The sequence below is a fragment of the Convolutriloba macropyga genome, chromosome 4, assembly GCF_964194025.1.
Source record: "Convolutriloba macropyga chromosome 4, txConMacr16.3, whole genome shotgun sequence".
NCBI classification, from domain to species: domain Eukaryota; kingdom Metazoa; phylum Xenacoelomorpha; order Acoela; family Convolutidae; genus Convolutriloba; species Convolutriloba macropyga.
In genome coordinates this window covers 80,452,387-80,477,999 of record NC_134471.1, presented here as the reverse complement: position 1 = coordinate 80,477,999, position 25,613 = coordinate 80,452,387, and the positions used below count along the sequence as shown (strand labels likewise).

General features: G+C 39.2%; 1 protein-coding gene and 10 non-coding genes across 11 annotated transcripts in view; 1 reads left to right on the top strand and 10 right to left on the bottom strand.

Annotated features, from left to right (window-relative positions):
• LOC142337924 (integrator complex subunit 3-like) overlaps positions 1–25,613 on the top strand; it is a 180,240-nt gene that overhangs the window by 40,829 nt on the left and 113,798 nt on the right. The window contains exons 12-13 of the mRNA XM_075387563.1: positions 1,864–2,065; positions 2,795–3,049. Coding sequence (XP_075243678.1) covers positions 1,864–2,065; positions 2,795–3,049 — 457 coding nt within the window. The remainder of the gene's footprint in view (positions 1–1,863; positions 2,066–2,794; positions 3,050–25,613) is intronic.
• Positions 10,774–10,846, bottom strand: Trnav-cac (transfer RNA valine (anticodon CAC)). Its single transcript has one exon. It is a non-coding gene; the product is annotated as a tRNA-Val (tRNA).
• On the bottom strand, positions 13,928–14,000 carry Trnav-cac (transfer RNA valine (anticodon CAC)). Its single transcript has one exon. It is a non-coding gene; the product is annotated as a tRNA-Val (tRNA).
• Trnav-aac (transfer RNA valine (anticodon AAC)) lies at positions 15,603–15,674 on the bottom strand. The gene has a single exon. It is a non-coding gene; the product is annotated as a tRNA-Val (tRNA).
• On the bottom strand, positions 17,302–17,375 carry Trnav-cac (transfer RNA valine (anticodon CAC)). The gene has a single exon. It is a non-coding gene; the product is annotated as a tRNA-Val (tRNA).
• Trnav-cac (transfer RNA valine (anticodon CAC)) lies at positions 17,877–17,949 on the bottom strand. The gene has a single exon. It is a non-coding gene; the product is annotated as a tRNA-Val (tRNA).
• On the bottom strand, positions 18,444–18,516 carry Trnav-cac (transfer RNA valine (anticodon CAC)). Its single transcript has one exon. It is a non-coding gene; the product is annotated as a tRNA-Val (tRNA).
• On the bottom strand, positions 18,995–19,067 carry Trnav-gac (transfer RNA valine (anticodon GAC)). Its single transcript has one exon. It is a non-coding gene; the product is annotated as a tRNA-Val (tRNA).
• On the bottom strand, positions 21,795–21,867 carry Trnav-cac (transfer RNA valine (anticodon CAC)). Its single transcript has one exon. It is a non-coding gene; the product is annotated as a tRNA-Val (tRNA).
• On the bottom strand, positions 22,145–22,217 carry Trnav-cac (transfer RNA valine (anticodon CAC)). The gene has a single exon. It is a non-coding gene; the product is annotated as a tRNA-Val (tRNA).
• Trnav-cac (transfer RNA valine (anticodon CAC)) lies at positions 25,322–25,394 on the bottom strand. Its single transcript has one exon. It is a non-coding gene; the product is annotated as a tRNA-Val (tRNA).

The following is a 25,613-nucleotide window of genomic DNA, read 5'->3' as shown; positions in this document are numbered from 1 at the left end:
ACCATGTGACGTGACAAACACTTCAAATCTGCTTTTTGTTCATTCGTTCATACAATTTCAACTGATTTGCGTGCGTGACGTCATTTTTCACTCTTAGTGGAGTGAGTTTTTTGTTCATTTGCGTGATTAATTTTTTGGTCACACGTGACTTACTTCGCTCTTAAAAATGACTTCCTCACTCTAAAAATGACTTTTCTTTGCTTTAATTCAAAGAGATAAGGTCAAATGAGTGCTTGGCACTCTAATTGAAAGTTATTTAAGAGCAGCAAATAGAAACAGCAATATATTATATAGATTTTCAATCAAAATTTAACATCTCAGCGCTTAATGAAAAGAATAAGTTTCTTTTTTGGTCTGTCTTTTTACCGTCTTTTTGAGACTACAGATCTATGAAGCTATTGCGGCTATTTCCTGGCAATTTGGCACCTATGTTTCACTTTTGTTTCCAAGACCTGACATTTCAAGGTGTAATACATCGCAATTTTAGCTAAAATAATCTATGCAATTTTGTGGTCTCCGATTTTCTGTTGTTTGCCCTTTTTATTTTTTGTCTAGCATTTCCCTGACTGCAATTGCGTAGTGCACTGAACGAGCGGAAGAATTTAATAAAAACTCCCAGAATAAAAATCGAGAGGTAGCATTTAAACTTTTGGAGTTTTGTAACATTTATTATTTTCTTTTTCGTCACCTTTCCTGTTTTTTTTTTGTATTTAGCGTTTTTTATATCAAAGGGTGACCAGTTATTGAATGCAATTGATTTGTGTTTCATGTTGTTTTGTCAATAGTTGTTCCGGTGGCAAAACTCGGGATGAAAATTTATCAGATACTTTTCCAGATATCTTTTTTGGCCTTTCTCTTGTTATTTTTTCTCTGTTATTCTTTAAAGATCAGCAGATTTAATTAGTATGCTGAATTCATTCATCAGGTGGTTGGAGTTAGAATGAACGGAATGTGCGCTTTGAGTTGTTTACGGAGTCTGCTGCTTATGTTTTCATTTCGTCGAATAAAAATTTGTTTTTCCCTTGGTTCACAGCTTGTTCAACTTTTTACGTGAAATCTTTGCTTTCTCTAGGCTAGTTTTACTGTATTTTTGAATTTGTTCAAGGTGCTTTTAAGCAGTTGCAATAGTTTTTAGAAAAGCAATTAGAGTAAGTATTGACTCTAATCAAAAATAGAATTGGGATAAACCGATAAAACTTAATTTTGGACGCCCTCTACTTGAACTTTGTTATTTTAAATTTTAGTTATAATCTGTAATGCTTATTGGTATTGATACTAGCCTCTATATCCCCTCATCAGGGAACAGGAGTGTGTCTAACTACGGAACGACATCAATATAATTCGCTTTTTAAAATACTTTTGTACAAAATTAATTTTCAATTTTTTTAATGCTAATCTGGTTTATGGCAATTAATGGAGACTGTTTAATGAGCTAAGTTGCTCAGGAAAGCAATTCAAAATGAACAGAGTCAGTTTTTTTTAAAAAAATCGAATTCTGAAGTAGAAACGGGATAAACTAATATAGCACCGTCTTAGTTGCCATCTCTGGTGCTTATTGGTATTGTTACTAATATGCACCAGAGAAAAGAGGGGTAACTACAAAACTACAAACTAGATCTCAAAATAGATCGCGTTTTCTTTTTGTACAAAAACAATTTTTCCATTTTTTCGGTTCTGTCAATCCCAATCGTGGTTATGTGAAGTAATGGCGGCTATTTTTCGGGGGGGGGGGGTGAGGGGGAGGGGGAGGCTTAAATCCTTTATACTTTGCACCAATTACGAGTTTTGCGGCAAATGCGTTTAGCGCCACAGTATCAAGAATTTATTGTCGATATAATACCCTGTTTGTTATTATTGTCATAGTGAAAGAACTGGACCGAAACAGATTAGTGTCACGCAATTCAAGTGTTGCATGTGAATTGATCCGAAAGATATGTGAGATGCAGCTCACATTCCACAAACAGGAGGTCACTAGGGAGTCCTGTGTCCCTTTGGCCGCATGTCTCTGCTCTCTTCTCGTTGACTCTTTTCAAGTTCCTCTCCTTCAGCAGCAGAGTGCAAACATGTTAGTTGTTCGGTTGTTTCTTTTCCACTCAAAATTGTTCCAAGAAAACGTTACAAACTGATCGCATTGAAGTACTGTAACGCGCCTACTAAGGTTGTATATTCAATTGAATAATGGCTGAAGCCATAGTTTCTATAATTACAGGTGGAGTTTTTATTTATTATTGGGATCTATTCTGTTTTGCCCCCCCCCCTCTCCACCGCTTAGTGGGCGTATATTTTTAACGCCCGCAGGGCGCACATGCAATTTTTTTTACATAGTAACGCGCTATATAACATATAATTTGTAACTGGGGGAAGACACGGGGGGGGGGGGGGCAAAACATAATAGATCCAAATATTAAGAGAATTCTAAGTTGAAATTTTCTTAGTTTTATGAGCTTTTCATATCACCTCCATCCGTCGCTCCCCTCCCCTCAGAATTATATCTACTATGTTGGGGTGTTGTGCCCGTTCTCATTTTTTGAGGGCATTATACTGGAAAAGACACAATTTGACTGCCCTCAATGTCTATTTGATCAATTAATCCACAGCTCGGTAACGCTTTGCTTGATTGCCCAATGGTTGTTTTTGAATAAAGTAAGGGTTGTGTCGGTCTATTAGCATTAAAAAGAGAAAAGAAATTGGTTGGTCGAACTAAAATTTCTACTTAAGTGAATAGATTGAGCTCGCTCACAAACGTTCTAATTTTTACTATGAAAACTGATGCACCGAGGTTTCAACATTTCAGAAATGACGACAAGAAGGGACCAGAACAGGTAGACTTGATGCCAGAGTTGGGTCTGTCGCTAAATGACTTGAGCTCCGGGGGGGATTCTACAAAACCCGGACCAGGTTCTGTCTCCAATGGAGGTGCGATTGGCGCAAGCAGCGCTGGGTTCGGAGATGCGATGTGTGATCGAGCACTGAAACGCAACGCAGCCTTGTACTCTATATTCCAAGTCCTCCACTCTCATCAACAGGAATCGGACTCGCTTGCTCTTAGGTACGTGTATTAAACTTTCTCTGCATTGAGCTCTGCTAAGTCAAATATAATTAATTGCTCTCGAAAGAAGTTGGAAGCCATCAATGCGGTCTTGTGTGTCTTTTTTCAAGCAAACCTTTTGCTGGGCTGTTTTGGGTTCTTGGGTGACTTCAACCACGCTTGACTTCTTGATGTTTGCGTGGTTTTTTAAAAAATAAACTGCTCTCGTTTACATTAACTAACTGATTTACTCGTTCCATAATGAACTAAAAATGAATATAAAATTTACTAATTTTAGTAATGTATGTATGACGGCTCCAGCAGTATACAGACAACATTCATAAAAAATTATGTTAAATTTAATCATTTTTCCATAAAAAATTTTTGTTATATATGTCTATATATGAAATCTACAATATGATTTTTTCCATATATAGACATATATTATAACAAAAATTTTTTATGGAAAAATGATTAAATTTAACATATTTTTTATGAATGTTGTCTGTATCTGCTGGTGCCGTCATACATACATTACTAAAATTAGAGCTCCCATGATAGTATATTTACAGTAGTTTGGATAGGAGGCTTCACCTTATATACTCATCTTAAGTTTAAGCTAGCTATTACAAAGGCAGCACCTCGTCAGCAGTTGTCCGAGAGCAATTTGTCATATGTTAATTGCTTATGTCATATGTCTTATGTTGTTCTGCTTTCTCCTTTTGGACTTCAAGAGGGTTTAAAGGCGTGAAGCATGGATAGTTTTCCTTAATCTGCTGGCTATTTCCCTTTGTATTCGATCTGGAATTTACTTTCAGAAAGTACATCAATAAAAAAGTTTTCGGTTTTGGTAGTCTAATCAATCTACATCTATCTTCTTCTATATCTATATCTTTATATATTCTCTATATATTAAACGTAACTCGAAAACCTATACCGCCATATTTAAGCTCCTAATTTGCGCATGTTTGTGCGCTCATACAGCATGCCGCAAAAGCAAAAACAAGCAATCCAAAAACCCCTGACTAAATTTGCTGATGTATAATTTGCAATAGACTACAGCAATACGCATTGGTAGCTTAAGGGATAAGACCACTGGCAGTTAAGCGAGGGGTACGGGTCCGCGCGCGTGTTGGTTCCGGAAATGGCTCCTTTTTTCTTGGCCGAGAAAATGGTTAATTGTTTTCCATCTCCTCTTGTCAGTCTTTCTTTCCTTCTTGCTTTCTTATTTCCTTTAATTCTTTTTTAGGGTATCAGACGCAAGAAATTTGCATCGCACAAGTGGCAAGACCTTTAGCTGTTAAACGGGGGGCATACTACTCTCTATATTGCTTTTACCATGCTATTAGTTAGATTAAAATAGACCAATGGCACCACGCAGGCGCGAACTTCGGACCTCGTATTTATGTGACAGTGATAACCACTACACCACAGTGACCTGCAATAAGTAACAGTTAATTTGGCTTGTCATTGCTCACGATATGTTTCTCCTTACGTAAATAGGAGGAGAAATAGTCAACATCAACGTAATTTAGATGATCTGTCTCAGTTTTGTGTACCTCTCCTCACTAGTTTGTCAGGGTAATTTTCGGGGTTGCCGCTAACGTTGTTAAGGCCTCCATTAGATTAAGCCAGCTTGTCAGTCGTTTGAGAGCCATTCGTCCGATTTTAGTCGCTTCTTCTTTTTTGTCCAAGGGATCGCAGGGATTCAATGTGGAAATTGTGAAGTTTTTTTGCGAAGTTCAATCAGTAAATGTGAAATTTTTAGCCTCGATAAAAATAGATACATGTCACATCGCGGGCCGAATCCGTGGACTCTGTTCCTGTGAAGAACACAGTGAAACCACTACACGATGCTGGCTCGTAATGAGTCGCAGATAATTCAAGCTTGTGCTCGCTCTCAAAACATTGATATTTTGCTTACATTAATATTAGGAGGCGAGATCAACATAAGTAACGTTTTTGTACTGTCCTGATAGAGCAGCCCTCGCACTCAGTTTTTGCGTCCCTTTCCCCTTTGTGGTATTTGATGGTTTTTGATGTTAATTTGGGGCTTACGGCATACGTCCTCTAAGCTGCAATGGGGTTGTAATGGAAATACTCCAAGCTTTGTATTGATCCTCTCACCTACTAAAGCTGGGCTTTATGCTAGCTAGTCAGTTGTTTTGATAGTCATTCACTCGACGTTAGTCATTTCTTTTTCTTGGTCGAATTTCAAGGGAGCTCAAGCGTTTCAAATCGTTTTTTTTTGCCATGCAATCGGCAGGCTATAATTTGTGCTATTTGCTCTCTAAATTTGTTTCAAAAGAAGTCATGGGCGTAACGTGATTCTCTCCCTGTAACCTGCCCATTATCGTTTGTTCTATTTGACATGAGCTTTTTTTACAATATAATTATTTGTAAGTACCCTCACATCTGTTAAAAAAGATGGAATGTGCAGTTTAGATGAAGACAGGTATATGTCTCCACGCGTCAGCTGCGAACCTTGTGCCTCACGCGCCAATGAATGCTATTACTCAATGGCGACATGTAGTTAGGTACAGTTAGTTCTGGCTTGTGCTTGTTCTCAATTTGACATTGCTTACATTGATGGGGGAAATAAGGTCAACATGATTAATATTTTTTTCCCTCCAAGTTTAGCCCCATATCACACAATTTTAGCGTCCGTCTCTCCATTTTGGTATTTTATGATTTATTTAGGGTAAAATGGGTTCACGGAGAATGTCCACTACGCTATTGTGGGATTGGTATAATGGAATTAATCCACCTTTCATCGTGATCCTTTCGCCAACTAAGGCTACACTCCGTTAACATAGGCGAGCTAAACAGCCTTTGGGAGGTGTTGGTCCGACGTTAATCGGTTCTAATTTTTTTTTAAATTTCAAGGGAGCTCCAGGGCGTAAACTTTTGAAAATTTTCCTGTCGGCTGGTTTTTGTTCTTGTTAATCTAGAAATTATTTTCAAAATTATTTTACAGAGATCGAACCTATGAAGTTGAAGTAAATTTGTATGTTAACATAGAAGTGGTAGTTTTCACCACGCAGGCGCGAACCTCGGAACTTGTGCGCGTAAGTCTTACGTTATAACCACTACAGCATGGTTGATTGGAATTAGAAACAATTAGTTATGCCTTGTCATCGCTGTCGATGTGACCGTGCTTACCTTCATGTGAATAAATCAGGTCAACTTTTTGTGTTCCTGTACAACAGTCCCCGTCCACGTAGTTTATTTGTCTCCTTTCCACCTTATGGCATTTTCGGTTATGGCATTTTCGTTCATAATGGTAATTTAGGGGTTATAGATTTTGTGCACTTACGCTGTCAGGTGGCTGTGAGGTAAATATTGGAAATACTGCACGCTTTATCTTGATGTTTTCCCCACTTAGGCTGCACGCCGTTAGCGTACCTTGTGCGTGTGAGGCACACGTGATAACCACTACACCATATTGACTTAGAGGTAGTAGCAGTTTGTTATGAGTTGTCCTCGCTATCGATATAGCCTTGCCTACATTAATGAGATAAAAGGTCTTATTGGATTTTTTTTAAAAAACTTAAAAGGGCCTCCTTTCACACATTTTTATCGTCCCGTTTTCCCATTATATTTTTTTGCATTATATAGCTTTTTTGGGAATTATAGAATAAGCGCAATACGCGTTGAAGGGGCCTTATTGAAAATGGTGTACTCCTTCCCTCACTAAGGTTTCCCTCCGTTAGCTTAAACCAGCTTGACGGTCGTTTGAGAGCCGTTCGCCCGACGTTGGTCCGTTTTTTCTTTTCTTTTCTGTTTTATTTTCAAGAGTTTTGAAGGTGAAATTGTGAAGGTTTCCCTGTAACCTGTCAGCTAGTTTTTGTTCCAGTTAATCTTGAAATTATTTTCAAAATTTTGGTTTACAATCCCTTCTATGAAGTAAAGGTAACTTTTGTAGGTTAGAATAAAAATGATAGATCTCACCGCGCGGACTCGAACCGCGACCCTTGTGCTTGGGAGGCAGACCTTGTGAGTGTGATAATCACTACATCATGGTGACTTGGAGTTAAAACAGTTAGTTATGGCTATTCCTCGCTGTCTATTTGACATTGCCTACTCTAATGGGAGAATTAAGGTCAGCCAGCATGAGTAATTTTTTGGTCTTTTTGCGAAATAGTTCTCTTGCACGCTGTTATTTTGTGTTCCCTCCCTGTTATGGTACTGTTTGGTCTATTTAGGGTAATTCCGGGGTCACAGAATATGTCTGCTACGCCGTGAGAAAACTATAATTGAAATTTTGCACGGGGTGTCTGATCTTTTCCCCACACCAAGGCTGCCGTCCGTTATTTAAGCCTGCTAGACAGTCGCTCGGGAGCCATTCGCCCGACGTTGGTCGGTTGTTCTTTTTTTTGCACACGTGAAAACCACTACATCAGTGACTTTAAGTTAAAGACAGTTAGCTATGCCTATTCCTTGCGGCCTGTTTTAATTTTTTACCCTAAATGTAGCAGAGCAAATAAGGTCAGCATGAGTACTATTTTGTTCTTTTTTTCTTGAAATAGCCCCTTACACGCATTTATTTTGTGATATCTCCCCATTAAGATCTTTTTTGATTTATTTGGGTTAATTTTGGCTTAAAGAATGTCCACTACGCTATGAGAGGGCTTTAGCTGAAATATTGCACGCTTTGTCTGATCTTTTCCCCTCACTTAGGCCGCCCTTCGTTAGCTTAAGCTCGCTAGCAAGTTGTTTGAGAGCCATTGGCCCGACGTTGGTCGGTTTTTCTTCTTTTTATGTTTGGTTTTCAAGAGATATCAAGGCTTAGATTGTGAATTTTTCCCTTTAATCTGTCGGCTAGTCTTTGGTATGGTTAATCTGGAAACTATTTTTAAATTTTTCTTAGTGAGTACAACCCCGTCTATGATGCAAGGGTAACATTTCTAGATTATATTGAAAGTAATAGATGTCACCACGCTGGCTCGAACCGCGGATCTTGCGCGTGTTAGGCACAAGTGATAAACAGTGCAACATGGCGACTTGGAGTTAAATCCAGTTAGGTGCGCCTACTCCTCACTGTCTGTTTGACACTGATTACTCTATTGGGAGGAATTAAGGTCAACCAGCATCAGTACTTTTTTGTTCTTTTTTCCTTGAAATAGTCTTCTTACACGCATTGTCCTGATCTTCTCTTCTCACTAATGCTGCCTTCCGTTAGCTTAAGCTAGCTAGTCAGTTCTTTGGTAGCAATTCACCTTACATTTGTCCTGCAGTCAGAAACAGTTAGTTATTACTATTCGTCGCTGTCTATTTGACATTGATTACTCTAACGGGAGGAAATAAAGGTCATCCAGCATGAGTTTTCTGTTCTTTTTTTGTGAAATAGTCCCCCTACAGCCATTTGCTTTGTGTTCTCGTCCCATTTTTGTATTTTTTGGTTTATTTAGTGTAATTTGGTGGTTACAGATTGTATCCACTACGCGGTGAGAGTGCTATATTTGAAATATTTTCTTTCTTTGTCTGATCTTTTCCCCTCACTAAGGCTGCCCTCCGTAAGCTTAAGCCAGCTAGTCAGTCGTCAGAGAGCCATTCGCCCGGCGTTGTTCGGTTTTTCTCTTTTTCAAGAGATGACAAGGTGTAGATGTTTCCCTGTAATCTGTCAGCTAGTTTTTTTTCTAGTTAATCGGAAATTCATTTTCAAAGTTTTTTTCGTGAGTGCACTTCCCCATCTAAGAAGTAATGGTAGCGTTTGTAGGTCAGATTAAAAGTAATAGGTGTCAACACGCGGGCTCGGCCCGCAGACATTGTTCGTGTGAGGCACACGTGATAATATCTACAACATTGTGACATGGAGTTGAAAACTGTTAGTTATGCCTATTCCTTGCTGTCTATTTGAAACTGCTTAATCAAATGGGAGGGAATATGGTCAGCCAACAGGAGTACTTTTTTAATACTTTTTACGTGGAATAGTCCCCTTACACGCAGTTATTTTTTCCTCTCCTCTTTATGGTATTTTTTGGTTTAATTATGGTAATTCCGGGGGGTAGAATATGTCCACTACGCTGTAATTATAGTGTAATTTGGTGGTTACAGATTATATCCACTACGCGGTGAGAGTGCTATAGTTTAAATATATTCTTTCTTTGTGTGATCTTTTCCCCTCACTAAGGCTGCCCTCCGTAAGGCTAAGCCAGCTAGTCAGTCGTCAGAGAGCCATTCGCGCGACGTTGATCGGTTTTTCTCTTTTTCAAGAGATGTCAAGGCTTAGATGTTTCCCTCTAATCTGTCGGCTAGTTTTTGTTCTAGTTAATCTGAAAATCTTTTGTTAAACTTTCTACGTGGGTACAATCCCTTCTATGAATTAAAAGTTACGTTTGTAGTTTAGATTGAAAGTAATAGATGTCACCACGCGGGCTCGGCCCGCGGACATTGTTCGTGTGAGGCACACGTGATAACATCTACACCATGGTGACATGGAGTTAAAAACAGTTAGTTATGCGTACTCCTTGCTGTCTATTTGAAATTTCTTACTCTAATGGGAGGAAATATAGTCAGCCAACACTAGTATTTTTATTCTTTTTACGTGATATGGTCACCTTACACGCAGTTGTTTTTTTTCCTCTCCTCTTTATGGTATTTTTTGATTTATTTAGGGTAATTCCGGGGTGACAGAATATGTCCACTACGCTTTGACAGTGCTCTAATTGAGATTTAGGACGCACTGTCTACTCTTTCCCCCCACTAATGCTGCCCTTTGTTATCTCAAACCAGCTAGTCAGTCTTTTCAGAGCCGTTCACCCGACGTCGGTCGGTTTTTCTCTTTTTTGTTTGATTTTCAGGAGAGAGGGTTACAAAAAAAATATCTTGGAGTTAAAAACAGTTGGTTATGCCAATTCCTCGTTGTCCATTTGACATTGCTTACTCTAATGGGAGGAATTAAGATCAGCCAGCATGGCTGCTTTTTTTTCGTAAAATAGTCACTTTACACGCAGTTATTTTGTGTTTGCTCCCCCATTATTGTATTTATTGGTTTGTTTAGGGCAATTCGGGGCTCACTACGCTGTGAGAGTGCTATATATGAAATATTGCAAGTTTTGTCTGATCTTTTCCCCCTTTTGCCCTCACTAAGGCTGCCCTCTGTTATGAGTAATTTTTTGGTCTTTTTTTGTGAAATAGTTTTTACCAGCAATTATTTTGTGTTCTCTCCCCGTTATGGTACTTTTTGATTTATTTAGAATAATTTGGGGGTTACAGAATATGTCGACTACGCTGTAAGTGCTATAAGTGCTATAATTGAAAACTTGCACGCTTTGTCCGATTGTTTCACCTCACTAAGGCTGCCCTCCGTAAGCTTAAGCCAGCGAGTCAGTCGTTTGAGAGCCATTCGACCGAAGTTTGTCGGTTTGTCTGTTTGATTGTCGAGAGATGTCAATGTGTAGATTGTGAAATTTTCCCTGTAATCTGTCGGCTAATGATCTAAGTAATCTGAAAATTATTTTCAAAATCTCATGAGTACAATCCCATCTATGAAGTTAAAGGTAACGTTTGTAGGTTAGATTAGAAGTAAAAGCTGTCAACACGCGGGATCGAACCGCGGAGCTTGTGCGTATGAGGCATTGCGTTTGATAGCAATGCTTAGAATGTGAAGTTTTCCCTCTAATCTGTCGGCTAGTTTTTTTTTCTAGTTAATTTGAAAAATATTTTCAAAGTTTTTTTCGTGATTGCACTCCTCAATCTAAAAGGTAATGGTATCGTTTGTAGGTTTGATTAAAACTAGTAAATGTCACTACTCGGGCTTGATCCGCGGACCTTGTGCTTGTGAGGCACACGTGATAACCACTACACCATGGTGACTTGGAGTTGAAAACAGTTAGTTAAGCCTAATCCTCGCTGTCTATTTGACATTGCCTACTCTAATGGGAGAATTAAGGTCAGCCAGCATGAGTAATTTTTTGGTCTTTTTGCGAAATAGTTCTCTTGCACGCTGTTATTTTGTGTTCCCTCCCCGTTATGGTACTGTTTGGTCTATTTAGGGTAATTCCGGGGGTAACTCTAACGGGAGGAAATAAGGTCAGCCAGCATGGGTACTTTTTTCGTGAACATGTTACTTTATACGCAGTTATTTTGTGTTCTCTCCCCCATCATTGTATCTTTTGGTTTATTTAGTGTAATTCGAACGCTTTGTCTGATCTTTTTCCCTCACTAAAGCTGCCCTCTGTTTTTTAAACCTGCTAGTCAGTCTTTTGAGAGCCATTCACCCGACGTTGGTTACTTTTTTTCACTTTATTGTCACTCTACACGCAATTAATTTGTGTTCTGCTTCTATTTGGTTTAGTTAGGGTAATTTGTGTGTCACAGAATTTTTCCACTACCTGGTGATTGCTATAATTGAAATTTTGCCCGAGTCTTTGCCCTCACTTAGGCTGCCTTCCGTTAGCTAAAGCCAGCTACATTCGCCTGACGTTGGTCGGTTTTTTTTCCTTTCTGTTTGATCAAGAGATTTCAGGGCGTAGATTGTGAATGTTTCGCTATAATCTGTCGGCTAGTTTTTTTTCTAAGTAATCTAAAAATTATTTTTCTCTGTGAGTACAGTACCATCTATGAAGTAAAGGGAGCTAATAAGAGTAATAGCTGTCGCCACGCGGGCTTGAACTTCGGACCTTGTGCGTGTGCGTGGCACGCGTGATAACCACTAAACCTTGGCGACATGGAGTTAAACAATTAGTTATGCCGATTCCTCGCTATCTTTTTGCCGTTGTGTACTCTAACGGTATGAAGTAACGTCAGCCAGCATGGGTAATTTTTCCGTGAAATAGTCTCTTTACTGGCAGTGATTTTGTGTTCTCTCCTCCATTATTATTTTTTGGTTTATTTAGGGTAATTCGAGGGTTTCAGAGTATGTCCACTACGCCGTGGGAGTGCTATAATTGAAATTTTTTAGGCTTTGTCTGATCTTTTTCCCTCTTTAAGTCTGCCCTCTGTTATTTAAACCTGCTAGTCAGTCTTTTGCGAGCGTTGGTCAATTTTTTTTCTGGTTAATTTTCAAGAAATATCACGGCGTAGATTGTGATTGTTTCCCTGTAATCTGCCGGCCAGTTTGTTTTCTAGTTAATCTAATTTTTTTTTCAAAATTTTTGTCGTGAGTATAAAACCATCTATGAAGTAAAGGTAACGTTTGTAGGTTAGATTGAAAGTAAAGCTGTCAACACACGGGCTCGAACCCTAGACCTTGTGCGTGTGGGGCACACGTGATAACTACTACGTCATGGTGACTTGGAAATTAAAACAGTTATTTAAACCAATTCATCGGTGTCTATTTGACATTGCTTACTCTAACGGGAGGAAATAAGGTCAGCAAGCATGGGTTCATATTTCGTGAACCTGTCACTTTTTACGCAGTTATTTTGTGTTCTCTCCCCCATCATTGTATTTTTTGGTTTATTTAGGGTAATTCGAGGGTTACAGAGTATGTCCACAACGCCGTGAGAGTACTATAATTGAAATTTTTCACGCTTTGTCTGATCTTTTCCCTCACTAAAGCTGCCCTCTGTTTTTTAAACCTGCTAATCAGTTTTTTGAGAGCCATTCGCCCGACCTTGGTCGATTTTTCTCATTTTTGGTTGATTTTCAAGAAATGTCACGGCGTAGATTGTGATTGTTTCCCTGTAATCTGTCGGCTAGTTTATTTTCTAGTTAATCTGATTTTCAAAATTTTTGTCGTGAGTACCATTCGTTCTATGAAGTAAAGGTAACGTTTGTTGGTCAGAATAAAAGTAAAGCTGTCAACACGCGGGCTTGAACTCTGGACCTTATGCGTGTGAGGCACACGTGATAACTACTACGTCATGGTGACTTGGAATTCAAAAGATTTTTAAGCCAATTCATCGGTGTCTATTTGACATTGCCTACTCTAACGGGAGGAAATAAGGTCAGCCAGCATGGGTACTTCTTTCGTGAACCTGTCACTTTATACGCAGTTATTTTGTGTTCTCCTCCCATTATTTTATTTTTTGGTTTATTTAGTGTAATTCGGGGGTTACAGAGTTTTTACACTACGCTGTGAGAGTGCTATAATTGAAAATTTTCACGCTTGTCTAATTTTTTCCCTCACTAAGTCTGCCCTATGTTTTTTAAACCTGCTAGTCAGTCTTTTGATAGCCATTCGCCCGACGTTGGCCGATTTTTCCCTTTTTCTGATTGATTGCAAATAAATGTCACGGCGTAGACTGTGAATGTTTGCCTGTAATCTGTCGGCTAATTTGTGTTCTAATTAATGCGAATTTTTTTCCAAATTTTTTACCATCTATGAAGTAAAGGTAACGTTTGTAGGTTAGATTAAAGGTAAACGCTGTCACCACGCGGGATCGAACCGCGGACCTTATGCGTGTGAGCGACACGTGATAAACACTACACCATGGTGTTTTATAAATTGAAACAGTTATTTAAGCCAATTCGTCGTTGTCTATTTGACATTCCTACTCTATTGAGAGGAAATAAGTTCAGCCAGCATGGGTACTTTTTTCGGGAACTGGTTACGTTATACGCAGTTATTTCGTGTTCTCTCCCCCCTTATTGTATTTTTTGGTTTATTTAGGGTAATTCAAGGGTTACAGAGTATGTCTACTACGCTGTGAGTGTGCTATAATGAAATATTTCACGCTTTGTCTGATCTTTTTCCCGTACTAAGGGTTCCCTACGTTAGCTTAAGCCAGCTAGGCAGTCGTGTGATAGCCATTCGCTCGACGGTGGTCGATTTTTCTCTTTTTCTGGTTGATTTTCTAGAAATATGACGGCGTAGATTGTGAATGTTTCCCTGTAATCTGTCGGCTATTTTGTGTTCTAGTTAATCTGACTTTTTATCAGAATTTTTGTCGTTAGTCTTATAACATCTATGAAGTAAAGGTAACGTTTGTAGGTTAGATTAAAAGTAAAAGCTGTCACCACGCGGGCTTGAACCACGGACCTTGTGCGTGTGAGGCACACGTGATAACCACTACAACATGGTGACTTGAAATTGAAACAGTTAATTAAGCCAATTCATCGGTGTCTAATTGACATTGCTTACTCTAACGGGAGGAAATAAGGTCAGCCAGCATGGGTACCTTTTTCGTGAAATAGTCTCTTTACACGCAGTTATTTTGTGTTCTCTCCCCCATCTTTGTATGTTTTGGTTTATTTAGGGTAATTCGAGGGTTACAGAGTATGTCCACTACGCCGTGAGAGTGCTATAATTGAAATTTTTCACGCTTTGTCTGATCTTTTTCCCTCACTAAGTCTGCCCTCTGTTATTTAAACCTGCTAGTCAGTCTTTCGCGAGCGTTGGTCATTTTTTTTCCGGTTAATTTGTAAGAAATATCACGGCGTAGATTGTGATTGTTTCCCTGTAATCTGCCGGCTAGTTTGTTTTCTAGTTAGTCTGAATTTTTTTCAAAATTTTTGTCGTGAGTACAAAACCATCTATGAAGTAAAGGTGACGTTTGTAGGTTAGATTAAAATTAAAGCTTTCAACGCACGGGCTCGAACCCTAGAACTTGTGCGTGTGGGGCACACGTGATAACTACTACGTCATGGTGACTTGGAAATTAAAACAGTTATTTAAACCAATTCATCGGTGTCTATTTGACATTGCTTACTCTAACGGGAGGAAATAAGGTCAGCAAGCATGGGTACATATTTCGTGAACCTGTCACTTTTTACGCAGTTATTTGTATTTTTTGGTTTATTTAGGGTAATTCGAGGGTTACGGAGCATGTCCACTACGCCTTGAGAGTGCTATAATTGAAATTTTTCACGCTTTGTCTGATCTTTTTCCCTCACTAAAGCTGCCCTCTGTTATTTAAACCTGCTAGTCAGTCTTTTGAGAGCCATTCGCCCGACGTTGGTCCATTTTTCTCATTTTTGGTTGATTTTCAAGAAATGTCTCGGCGTAGATTGTGATTGTTTCCCTGTAATCTGTCGGCTAGTTTGTTTTCTTGTTAATCTGAATTTGTTTCAAAATTTTTGTGAGTACCATACCATCTATGAAGTAAAGGTAGCGTTTGTAGGTCAGATTAAAAGTAAAGCTGTCAACACACGGGCTCGAACTCTGGACCTTGTGCGTGTGAGGCACACGTGATAACTACTACGTGACTTGGAATTTTTAAACAGTTATTTAAACCAATTCATCGGTGTCTATTTGACATTGCTTACTCTAACCGGAGGAAATAAGGTCAGCCAGCATGGGTACTTTTTTTCGTGAACCTGTCACTTTATACGCAGTTATTTTGCGTTCTCCTCCCATTATTGTATTTTTTGGTTTATTTAGTGTAATTCGGGGGTTACAGAGTATGTACACTACGCTGTGAGAGTGCTATAGTAGAAATATTTGAAATATTTCACGCTTTGTCTGTTTTTGTTCCCTTACTAAGACTGCCCTCTGTTATTTAAACCTGCTACTCAGTTTTTTGAGAGCCATTCACCCGACGTTGGTCAGTTTTCAAGAAATGTCACGGCGTAGATTGCGAATGTTGTTTTGACTAATCTGTCGGTTAGTTTAATTATTTTTTGTCGTGAGTACAATACCATCTATAAAGTAAAGGTAACGTTTGTAGCTTTGATTAAAGATAAAAGCTGTAACCACGCGGGCTCGAACCGCGGATCTGTGCGTGTTAGACATACGTGATAACCACTACACCATGGTTACTTGGAAATTAAAACAGTTGTTGAAGCCAATTCATCGTGTCTATTTGACTCTTCCTACTCTAACGGGAGGAAATAAGGTCAGCCAGCATGAATACTTTTTTGTGAACTGGTCACTTTATACGCAGTTATTTCGTGTTCTCTCCCCCATTATTGTATTTTTTGGTTTATTTAGGGTAAATTCAGGTTTACAGAATATTTCCACTACGCTGCGAGAGTGCTATAATTTAAATATTTCACGCTTTGATATTTTTTCCTCACTAAAGCTGCCCTCTGTTATTTAAAGCTGCTAGTCAGTCTTTTGATAGCCATTCGCCCGACGTTGGTCGATTTTTTCTCTTTCTAATTGATTGCAATTAAATGTCACGGCGTAAACTGTGAATGTTTCGCTGTAATCTGTCGCCTAGTTTGTGTTCTAATTAATGCGAATTTTTTCAAAATTTTTTACCATCTATGACGTAAAGGTAACGTTTGTAGGTTAGATTAAAGGTAAACGCTGTCACCACGCGGGATCGAACTGCGGACCTTGTGCGTGTGAGTGACACTTGATATCCACTACACCATGGTGATTTATAAATTGAAACAGTTATTTAAGCCAATTCATCGTTGTCTATTTGACATTCCTACTCTAACGAGAGGAAATAAGTTCAGCCAGCATGGGTACTTTTTCGGGAACTGGTCACGTTATGCGCAGTTATTTCGTGTTCTCTCCCCCATTATTGTATTTTTTGGTTTATTTAGGGTAATTCGAGGGTTACAGAGTATGTCTACTACGCAGTGAGTGTGCTATAATGAAATATTTCACGCTTTATCTGATCTTTTTCCCTTACTAAGGGTTCCCTCCGTTAGCTTAAGCCAGCTAGGCAGTCGTGTGATAGCCCGGTTTTTCTCTTTTTCTGGTTTATTTTCAAATGTCACGGCGTAGATTGTGAATGTTTCCCTCTAATCTGTCGGCTAGTTTGTGTTCTATTTAATCTGAATTTTTATCAGAATTTTTGCCGTGAGTCTAATAACATCTATGAAGTAAAGGTAACGTTTGTAGGTTAGATTAAAAGTAAAAGCTGTCCCCACGCGGGCTCGAACCGCGGACCTTGTGCGTGTGAGGCACGTGATAACCACTACAACATGTTGACTTGAAATTGAAACAGTTAATTAAGCCAATTGATCGGTGTCTATTTGACATTGCTTACTCTAACGGGAGGAAATAAGGTCAGCCAGCATAGTGAAATAGTCTCTTTACACGCAGTTATTTCTTGTTCTCTCCCCATTTTTGTATTTTTTGGTTTATTTAGGGTAATTCGAGGGTGACAGAGTATGTCCACTACTCTGTGAAAATGTTACAATTGAAATATTTCACGTTTTGTCTGATCTTTTACCCTCACTACGGTTGCCCTCTGTTATTTAAACCTGCTAGTCAGTCTTTTGAGAGCCATTCGCCCGACGTTGGTCGATTTTTCTCTTTTTCTGGTTCTTTTTCAAGAATAGTTACGGCGTAGATTTTGAATGTTTCCCTGTAATCTGTCGGCTAGTTTGTGTTCTAGTTAATCAAATTTTTTTTTCAAATTTTTTGTGAGTCTAATACCATCTATGAAGTAGAGGTAACGTTTGTATGTCAGATTAAAAATAAAAGCTATCACCACACGGGCTTGAACCACAGACCTTGTGCGTGTGAGGCACACGTGATTAACCACTACACTATGGTGACTTGGAAATTAAATCAGTTATTTCAGCCAATTTATCGGTGTCTATTTGACATTGCTTACTCTAACGGGAGGAAATAAGGTCAGCCAGCATGGGTACTTCTTTCGTGAACTGGTCACGTTATACGCAGTTATTTCATGTTCTCTCCCCCCCATCATTGTATTTTTTGGTTTATTTAGGGTAATTCGAGGGTTACAGAGTATGTCCACTACGCCATGAGAGTGCTATAATTGAAATATTTCACGCGTTGTCTGATCTTTTCCCTCGCTAAGGCTGCCCTCTGTTATTTAAACCTGCTAGTCAGTCTTTTGAGAGCAATTCGCCCGACGTTGGTCGATTTTCTTCTTTTTCTGGTTGATTTTCAAGAAATGTCACGGCCTAGATTGTCAATGTTCCCCTGTAATCTGTCGGCGAGTTTGTGGTCTAGTTAATCTGAATTTTTTTCAGAATTTTTGTCGTGAGTCTACCTCTATTAACGTTTGTAGGCTAGATTCAAAGTAAAAGCTTTCACCACGCGAGCTCGAACCGCGAACCTTGTGCGTGTGAGGCACACGTGATAACCACTACACCATGGTGACTTGGAAAAATCAGTTATTTAAGCCAATTCATCGGTGTCTATTTGACATTGCTTACTCTAACGGGAGGAAATAAGGTCAGCCAGCATGGGTACCTTTTTCGTGAACCTGTCACTTTATACGCAGTTATTTTCTTTTCTCCCCCATCATTGTTTTTTGTTTTATTTAGGGTAATTCGAGGGTTACAGAGTATGTCCACTACGCCATGAGAGTGCTATAATTGAAATATTTCACGCGTTGTCTGATCTTTTTCCCTCGCTAAGGCTGCCCTCTGTTATTTAAACCTGCTAATCAGTCTTTTGAGAGCAATTCGCCCGACGTTGGTCGATTTTCTTCTTTTTCTGGTTGATTTTCAAGAAATGTCACGGCCTAAATTGTCATTGTTCCCCTGTAATCTGTCGGCTAGTTTGTGGTCCTGTTAATCTGAATTTTTTTTCAGAATTTTTGTCGTGAGTCTACCTCTATTAACGTTTGTAGGCTAGATTCAAAGTAAAAGATGTCACCACGCGGTTTCGAACCGCGGACCTTGTGCGTGTGAGGCACACGTGATAACCACTACACCATGGTGACTTGGAAATTGAAACAGTTGTTTAAGCCAATTCATCGGTTTCTATTTCCTTTTTCCTACTTTAACGGGAGGAAATGATGTCAGCCAGCATGAGTACTTTATACGCAGTTATTTTGTGTTCTCTCCCCATTATTGTATTTTTTGGTTTCTTTAGGGTATTTCGAGGCTTACAGAGTATGTCCACTACGCTGTGAGAGTGCTATAATTGAAATTTTTCACGCTTTTTCTGATCTTTTTCCCTCACTAAAGTTGCTCTCTGTTATTTAAACCTGCTAGTCAGTCCTTTGAGAGCCATTCGCCCGACGTTGGTCAATTTTGTTCTTTTTCTGGTTGATTTTCAAGAAATGTCACGGCCTAGATTGAACGTTCCCCTGTAATCTGTCGGCTAGTTTGTGTTCTAGTTAATCTGAATTTTTTTCAAGAATTTTTGTCGTGAGTCTACCTCTATTAACGTTTGTAGGCTAGATTCAAAGTAAAAGCTGTCACCACGCGAGCTCGAACCGCGAACCTTGTGCGTGTCAGGCACACGTGATAACCACTACACCATGGTGGCTGGATTGTATTCTAGTTAATCTGATTTTTTTTCAAACTTTTTTGAGTCTAATACCATCTATGGATCTTTTCCGTTTGTGCCCCCCCCAGTACGTTTTGCGCCCCCAGTTACAGAGCAAGTGCCATTAAGCTGGGGGGGGGGGGTGCACAAACGGAAAAGATCCCCATCTATGAAGTAGAGGTAACGTTTGTATGTTAGATTATAGTAAAAGCGGTCACCACGCGGGCCCGAACCGCGGACCTTGTGGGTGTTATCCACACGTGATGGCTACTACACAATGGTGACTTGGAAATTGAACAGTTATTTAAGCTAATTCATCGATGTCTATTTGACTTTGCCTACTCTAAAGGGAGGAAATAAGGTCAGCCAGCATGGGTAGTTTTTTCGTGAACATGTCACCTTATACGGAGTTTTTTTGTGTTCTCTCCCTCATCATTGTATTTTTTGGTTTATTTAGGGTAATTCGAGGGTTACAGAGTATGTCCACTACGCTGTGAGAGTGCTATAATTGAAGTTGTTCATGCTTTGTCTGATCTTTTTCCCTCAATAAAGCTGCCATCTGTTATTTAAACCTGCCAGTCAGTCTTTTGAGAGCCATTCGCCCGACGTTGGTCGATTTTTCTTTTTTCTTGGTTGATTTTCACGAATTGTCACTGCGTAGATTGTGAATGTTTCCCTGTAATCTGTCGGCTAGTTTGTTCTAGTTAATCTGAATTTTTTTCAAATTTTTTGTGAGTCTATTACCATCATTTTTTGTGAGTCTAATACCATCTATGAAGTAGAGGTAACGTTTGTATGTTAGATTAAAGTAAAAGCTGTCACCACGTGGGCTCGAACCGCGGACCTTGTGCGTGTTAGGCACACTTGATAACCGCTACACCATTATTTGGAAATTGAAACAGTTATTTAAGCCAATTCATCGGTGTCTATTTCCTTTTTCCTACTTTAACGGGAGGAAATAAGGTCAGCCAGCATGGGTACTTTTTTCGTGAACTTGTTACTTTATACGCAGTTATTTTGTGTTCTCTCCACCACCCTTGTATTTTTTGGTTTATTTAGGGTAATTCGAGGGTTACAGAGTATGTCCACTACGCCGTGAGAATGCTATAATTGAAATTTTTACGCTTTGTCTGACCTTTTTCCCTCACTAAGGCTGCCCTCTGTTATTTAAACCTGCTAATCAGTCTTTTGATAGCCATTCGCCTGACGTTGGTCTATTTTTCTTTTTTTTGTTGATTTTCAAGAAATGTCACTGCGTAGATTGTGAATGTTCCCTGTAATCTGTTGGCTAGTTTGTGTTCTAGTTAATGCGATTTTTTTGTCGTATAGATTAAAAGTAAAAGCTGTCACCCCGCGGGCTCGAATCTCGGACCTTATGCGTGTGAGGCACATGTGATAACCACTACACCATGTTGACTTGGAAATTAAAACAGTTATTTTGCAATTGATCGTTGTCTATCTGACATTGCTTACTCTAACAGAGGAAATAAGATCAGCCAGCATGGGTACTTCTTCCGTGAAAGAGTCATTTTACACGCAGTTATTCTGTGTTCTCTTCCCCATTCTGGTATTTTTTTGGTTTTTATAGGGTAATTTGAGGGTTACATAGTATGTCAACTGCGCTGTGAGAGTGCTATAATTGAAATATTTCACGCTTTGTCTGGTTTTTCCCCTCTCTAAAGCTGCCCTCTGTTATTTAAACCTGCTAGTCAGTCTTTTGAGAGCCATTCGCCCGACGATGATTGATTTTTCTCTTTTTCTGGTTGATTTTTTAGAAATGTCACGGCGTAGATTGTGAATGTTTCCCTGTAATCTGTCTGCTAGTTTGTGTTCTAGTTAATGCGATTTTTTTGTCGAATAGATTAAATGTAAAAGCTGTCACCCCGCGGGCTCGAATCGCGGACCTTTTGCATGTGAGGCAAATGTGATAACGTGAGGCAAATGTGATAACCACTACAACATGTTGACTTGGAAATTAAAACAGTTATTTAAGCCAATTGATCGGTATCTATTTGACATTGCTTACTCTAATGGGAGGAAAAAAGGTCAGCCAGCATGGGTTCGTTTTTCGTGAAATAGTCACTTTACACGCAGTTATTTTGTGTTCCCTTCCTCATTATTGTATTTTTTGGTTTATATAGGGTAATTCGAGGTTTACAGGGCATGTCAACTACGCTGTGAGGCCGCTATATTTGAATTATTTCGTGCTTTGTCTGATAATTTTCTCTCACTAAGGCGGCCCTCCGTTAGCTTAAGCCTGCTAGTCGGTCGTTTTATAGCCATCCTCTCGACGTTGGTCGATTTTTTTCTTTTTCTGTTTGATCCCTTTACATCTATTTAATTTGTGTTCTCTCCCCCATTTTTGTATTTTGTGGTTTATTTTGGGGTAATTCGGGGGTTACAGATTATGTCAACTACGCTGTGCGTGTGGTATAATGGAAATATTTCGCGCTTTGTCCGATCTTTTTCCCTCACTAAGGCTGCCCTCCGTCAGTTTAGGCCAGCTAGTCAGTTGTGTGATAGCCATTTGCCCGGCGTTGGTCGATTTTTCTCTTTTTTTGTTTGATTTTCAAGAGATATCAAGGCTTAATTTGTGAATGTTTCCCTGTAATCTGTCGGCTAGTTTGTGTACTAGTTAATCCGATTTTTTTTTCAAATTTTTGAGAACATCATGATCTATGAAGTTAAGTAAAGGTAACGTTTGTAGGTTAGATTAAAGGTAAAAGCTGTCACCACGCGGGCTCGAGCCGATGACCTTGTGCGTGTGAGGCACACGTGATAACCACTACACCATGGTGACTTGGAAAAGGAAACAGTTATTTAAGCCAATTCGTTGGTGTCTATTTGACATTGCTTACTCTAACGGGAGGAAATAATGTCCGCCAGCATGGGTACTTTTTTTCGTGAATCTGTCGCTTTATACGCTGTTATTTCGTGTTCTCTCCCCCATCTTTGTATTTTTTGGTTTATTTATGGTAATTCTAGGGTTGCAAAGTATGTCCACTACGCTTTGAGAGTGCTATAATTGAAGTTTTTTGACGTTGGTAACGTTTTTAGTTTAGATTAAAAGTAAATGCTGTCACCACGCGGGCTTGATCCGCGGATCTTGTGCGTGTGAGGCACACGTGATAACCACTACACCATGGTGACTTGGATATTTAAACAGTTATTTAAACTAATTCATCGGTGTCTATTTGACATTGCCTACTCTAACCGAAGGAAATAAGGTCAGCCAGCGTAAGTACTTTTTTTGTGAACTGGTCACTTTATACGCAGTTATTTTATGTTCGCTCCCCCATTATTGTTATTTTTGGTTTATTTAGGGTAATTCGAGGTTTTCAGAGTATGTCCACTACAATGTGAGAATGCTATAATTAAAATTTTCCGCGCTTTGTCTGATCTTTCTCCCTCACTGAAGCTGCCCTGTTTTTTAAACCTGCTAGTCAGTCTTTTGAGAGCCATTCGACCGACGATGATCGATTTCTCTTTTTCTGGTTGATTTTCTAGAAATGTCACGGCGTAGATTGTGAATGTTTCCCTGTAATTTGTCGGCTAGTTTGTGTGCTAGTTAATCTGATTTTTTATTCAAATTTTTTGTGAGTCTAATGCAATTTATGAAGTAAAGGTAACGTTTGTATGTTAGATTAAAAGTAAAGCTGTAACCACGCGGGCTCGAACCGCGGACCTTGTGCGTGTAAGGGCACACGTGATAAGACATTTCCTACTCTAACGGGAGGAAATAAGGTCGGTCAGCGTGAGTACTTCTTTTTGTGAACTTGTCACTTTATACGCAGTTTTTTTGCGTTCTCTCCCCATTATTGTTTTTTTGGTTTATTTAGGGTAATTCGAGGTTTACAGAGTATGTCCACTACGCTGTGAGAGTGCTATAATTGAAATTTTTCACGCTTTGTCTGATCTTTTTCCCTCACTAAAGCTGCCCTCTGTTTTTTAAACCTGCTAGGCAGTTTTTGAGAGCCATTCGCCCGGCGTTGGTCGATTTTTATCATTTGGTTGATTTTCAAGAAATGTCACGGCGTAGATTGTGAATGTTTCCCTGTAATCTGTCGGCTAGTTTGTGTTCTAGTTAATCTGATTTTTTTTAATCTGATTTATTTTTCAAAATTTTTGTGAGTCTAATGCAATCTATGAAGTAAAGGTAACGTTTGTATGTTAGATTAAAAGTAAAGCTGTAACCACGCGGGCTCGAACCGCGGACCTTGTGCTTGTGAGGGCACACGTGATAAGACATTTCCTACTCTAACGGGAGGAAATAAGGTCGGCCAGCGTGAGTACTTCTTTTTGTGAACTGGTCACTTTATACGCAGTTATTTTGTGTTCTCTCCCCCATTATTGTTTTTTGGTTTATTTAGGGTAATTCGAGGTTTACAGAGTATGTCCACTACGCTGTGAGAGTGCTTTAATTGAAATTTTTCACGCTTTGTCTGATCTTTTTCCCTCACTAAAGCTGCCCTCTGTTTTTTAAACCTGCTAGGCAATTTTTGAGAGCCATTCGCCCGACGTTGGTCGATTTTTATCATTTGGTTGATTTTCAAGAAATGTCACGGCGTAGATTGTGAATGTTTCCCTGTAATCTTTCGGCTTGTTTGTGTTCTAGTTAATCTGATTTTTTTTAATCTGATTTTTTTTCAAAATTTTTGTGAGTCTAATGCAATCTATGAAGTAAAGGTAACGTTTGTATGTTAGATTAAAAGTAAAGCTGTAACCACGCGGGCTCGAACTGTGGACCTTGTGCGTGTGAGGGCACACGCGATAAGACATTTCCTACTCTAACGGGAGGAAATAAGGTCGGCCAGCGTGAGTACTTCTTTTTGTGAACTGGTCACTTTATACGCAGTTATTTTGTGTTCTCTCCCCATTATTGTTTTTTTGGTTTATTTAGGGTAATTCGAGGTTTACAGAGTATGTCCACTACAATGTGGCTATAATTAAAAATTTCCGCGTTTTGTTTGATCTTTCTCCCTCGCTAAAGCTGCCCTGTTATTTAAACCTGCTAGTCAGTCTTTTGAGAGCCATTCGACCGACGATGATCGATTTTTCTCTTTTTCTGGTTGATTTTCTAGAAATGTCACGGCGTAGATTGTGAATGTTTCCCTGTATTCTGTCGGCTAGTTTGTGTTCTAGTTAATCTGATTTTTTTTCAAATTTTTTGTGAGTCTAATGCAATCTATGAAGTAAAGGTAACGTTTGTATGTTAGATTAAAAGTAAAGCTGTAACCACGCGGGCTCGAACTGCGGACCTTGTGCGTGTGAGGGCACACGTGATAAGACATTTCTTACTCTAACGGGAGGAAATAAGGTCAGCCAGCGTGAGTACTTTTTTTGTGAACTGGTCACTTTGTACGCAGTTATTTTTTGTTCGCTCCCCCATTATTGTTTTTTTTTGTTTATTTAGGGTAATTCGAGGTTTTCAGAGTATGTCCACTACAATGTGAGAATGCTATAATTAAAATTTTCCGCGCTTTGTCTGATCTTTCTCCCTCACTAAAGCTGACCTGTTATTTAAACCTGCTAGTCAGTCTTTTGAGAGCCATTCGACCGACGATGATCGATTTCTCTTTTTCTGGTTGATTTTCTAGAAATGTCTTGGCGTATATTGTGAATGTTTCCCTGTAATCTGTCGGCTAGTTTGTGTTCGAGTTAATCTGATTTTTTTTCAATTTTTTTTTGTGAGTCTAATGCAATCTATGAAGTAAAGATAACGTTGGTATGTTAGATTAAAAGTAAAGCTGTAACCACCCGGGCTCGAACCGCGGACCTTGTGCGTGTGAGGGCACACGTGATAAGACATTCCCTACTCTAACGGGAGGAAATAAGGTCAGCCAGCGTGAGTACTTTTTTGTGAACTGGTCTCTTTATACGCATTTATTTTGTGTTCTCTCCCCCATTATGGTATTTTTTGGTTTATTTAGGGTATTTCGAGGTTTACAGAGTATGTCCACTACGCTGTGAGAGTGCTATAATTGAAATTTTTCACGCTTTGTCTGATCTTTTTCCCTCACTAAAGCTGCCCTCTGTTTTTTAAACCTGCTAGGCAGTCTTTTGAGAGCCATTCGCCCGACGTTGGTCGATTTTTCTCATTTTTTGGTTGATTTTCAAGAAATGTCAGGGCGTAGATTGTAAATGTTTCCCTGTAATCTGTCGGCTACTTTGTTTTAAGTTTTTGTCGTGAGCCTAATAACATCTATGTCTATGAAGTAAAGGTAACGTTTGCATGTTACATTAAAAGTAAAACCTGTCACCACGCGGGCTCGAACCGCCGTCCTTGTGCGTGTGAGGCACACGTGATAACCTCTACACCATGGTGACTCGGAAATTGAAACAGTTATTTAAGCCAATTCATCGGTGTTCATTTGACATTGCGTACTCTAACGGGAGGAAATAAGGTTAGCCAGCTTGGGTTTTTTTTCGCAAACCTGTCACTTTATACGCAGTTATTTTATGTTCTCTTCCCATCATTGTATTTTTTGGTTTATATAGGGTACTTCGAGGGTTACAGAGTATGTGCACTACGCTGTGAGAGTGCTA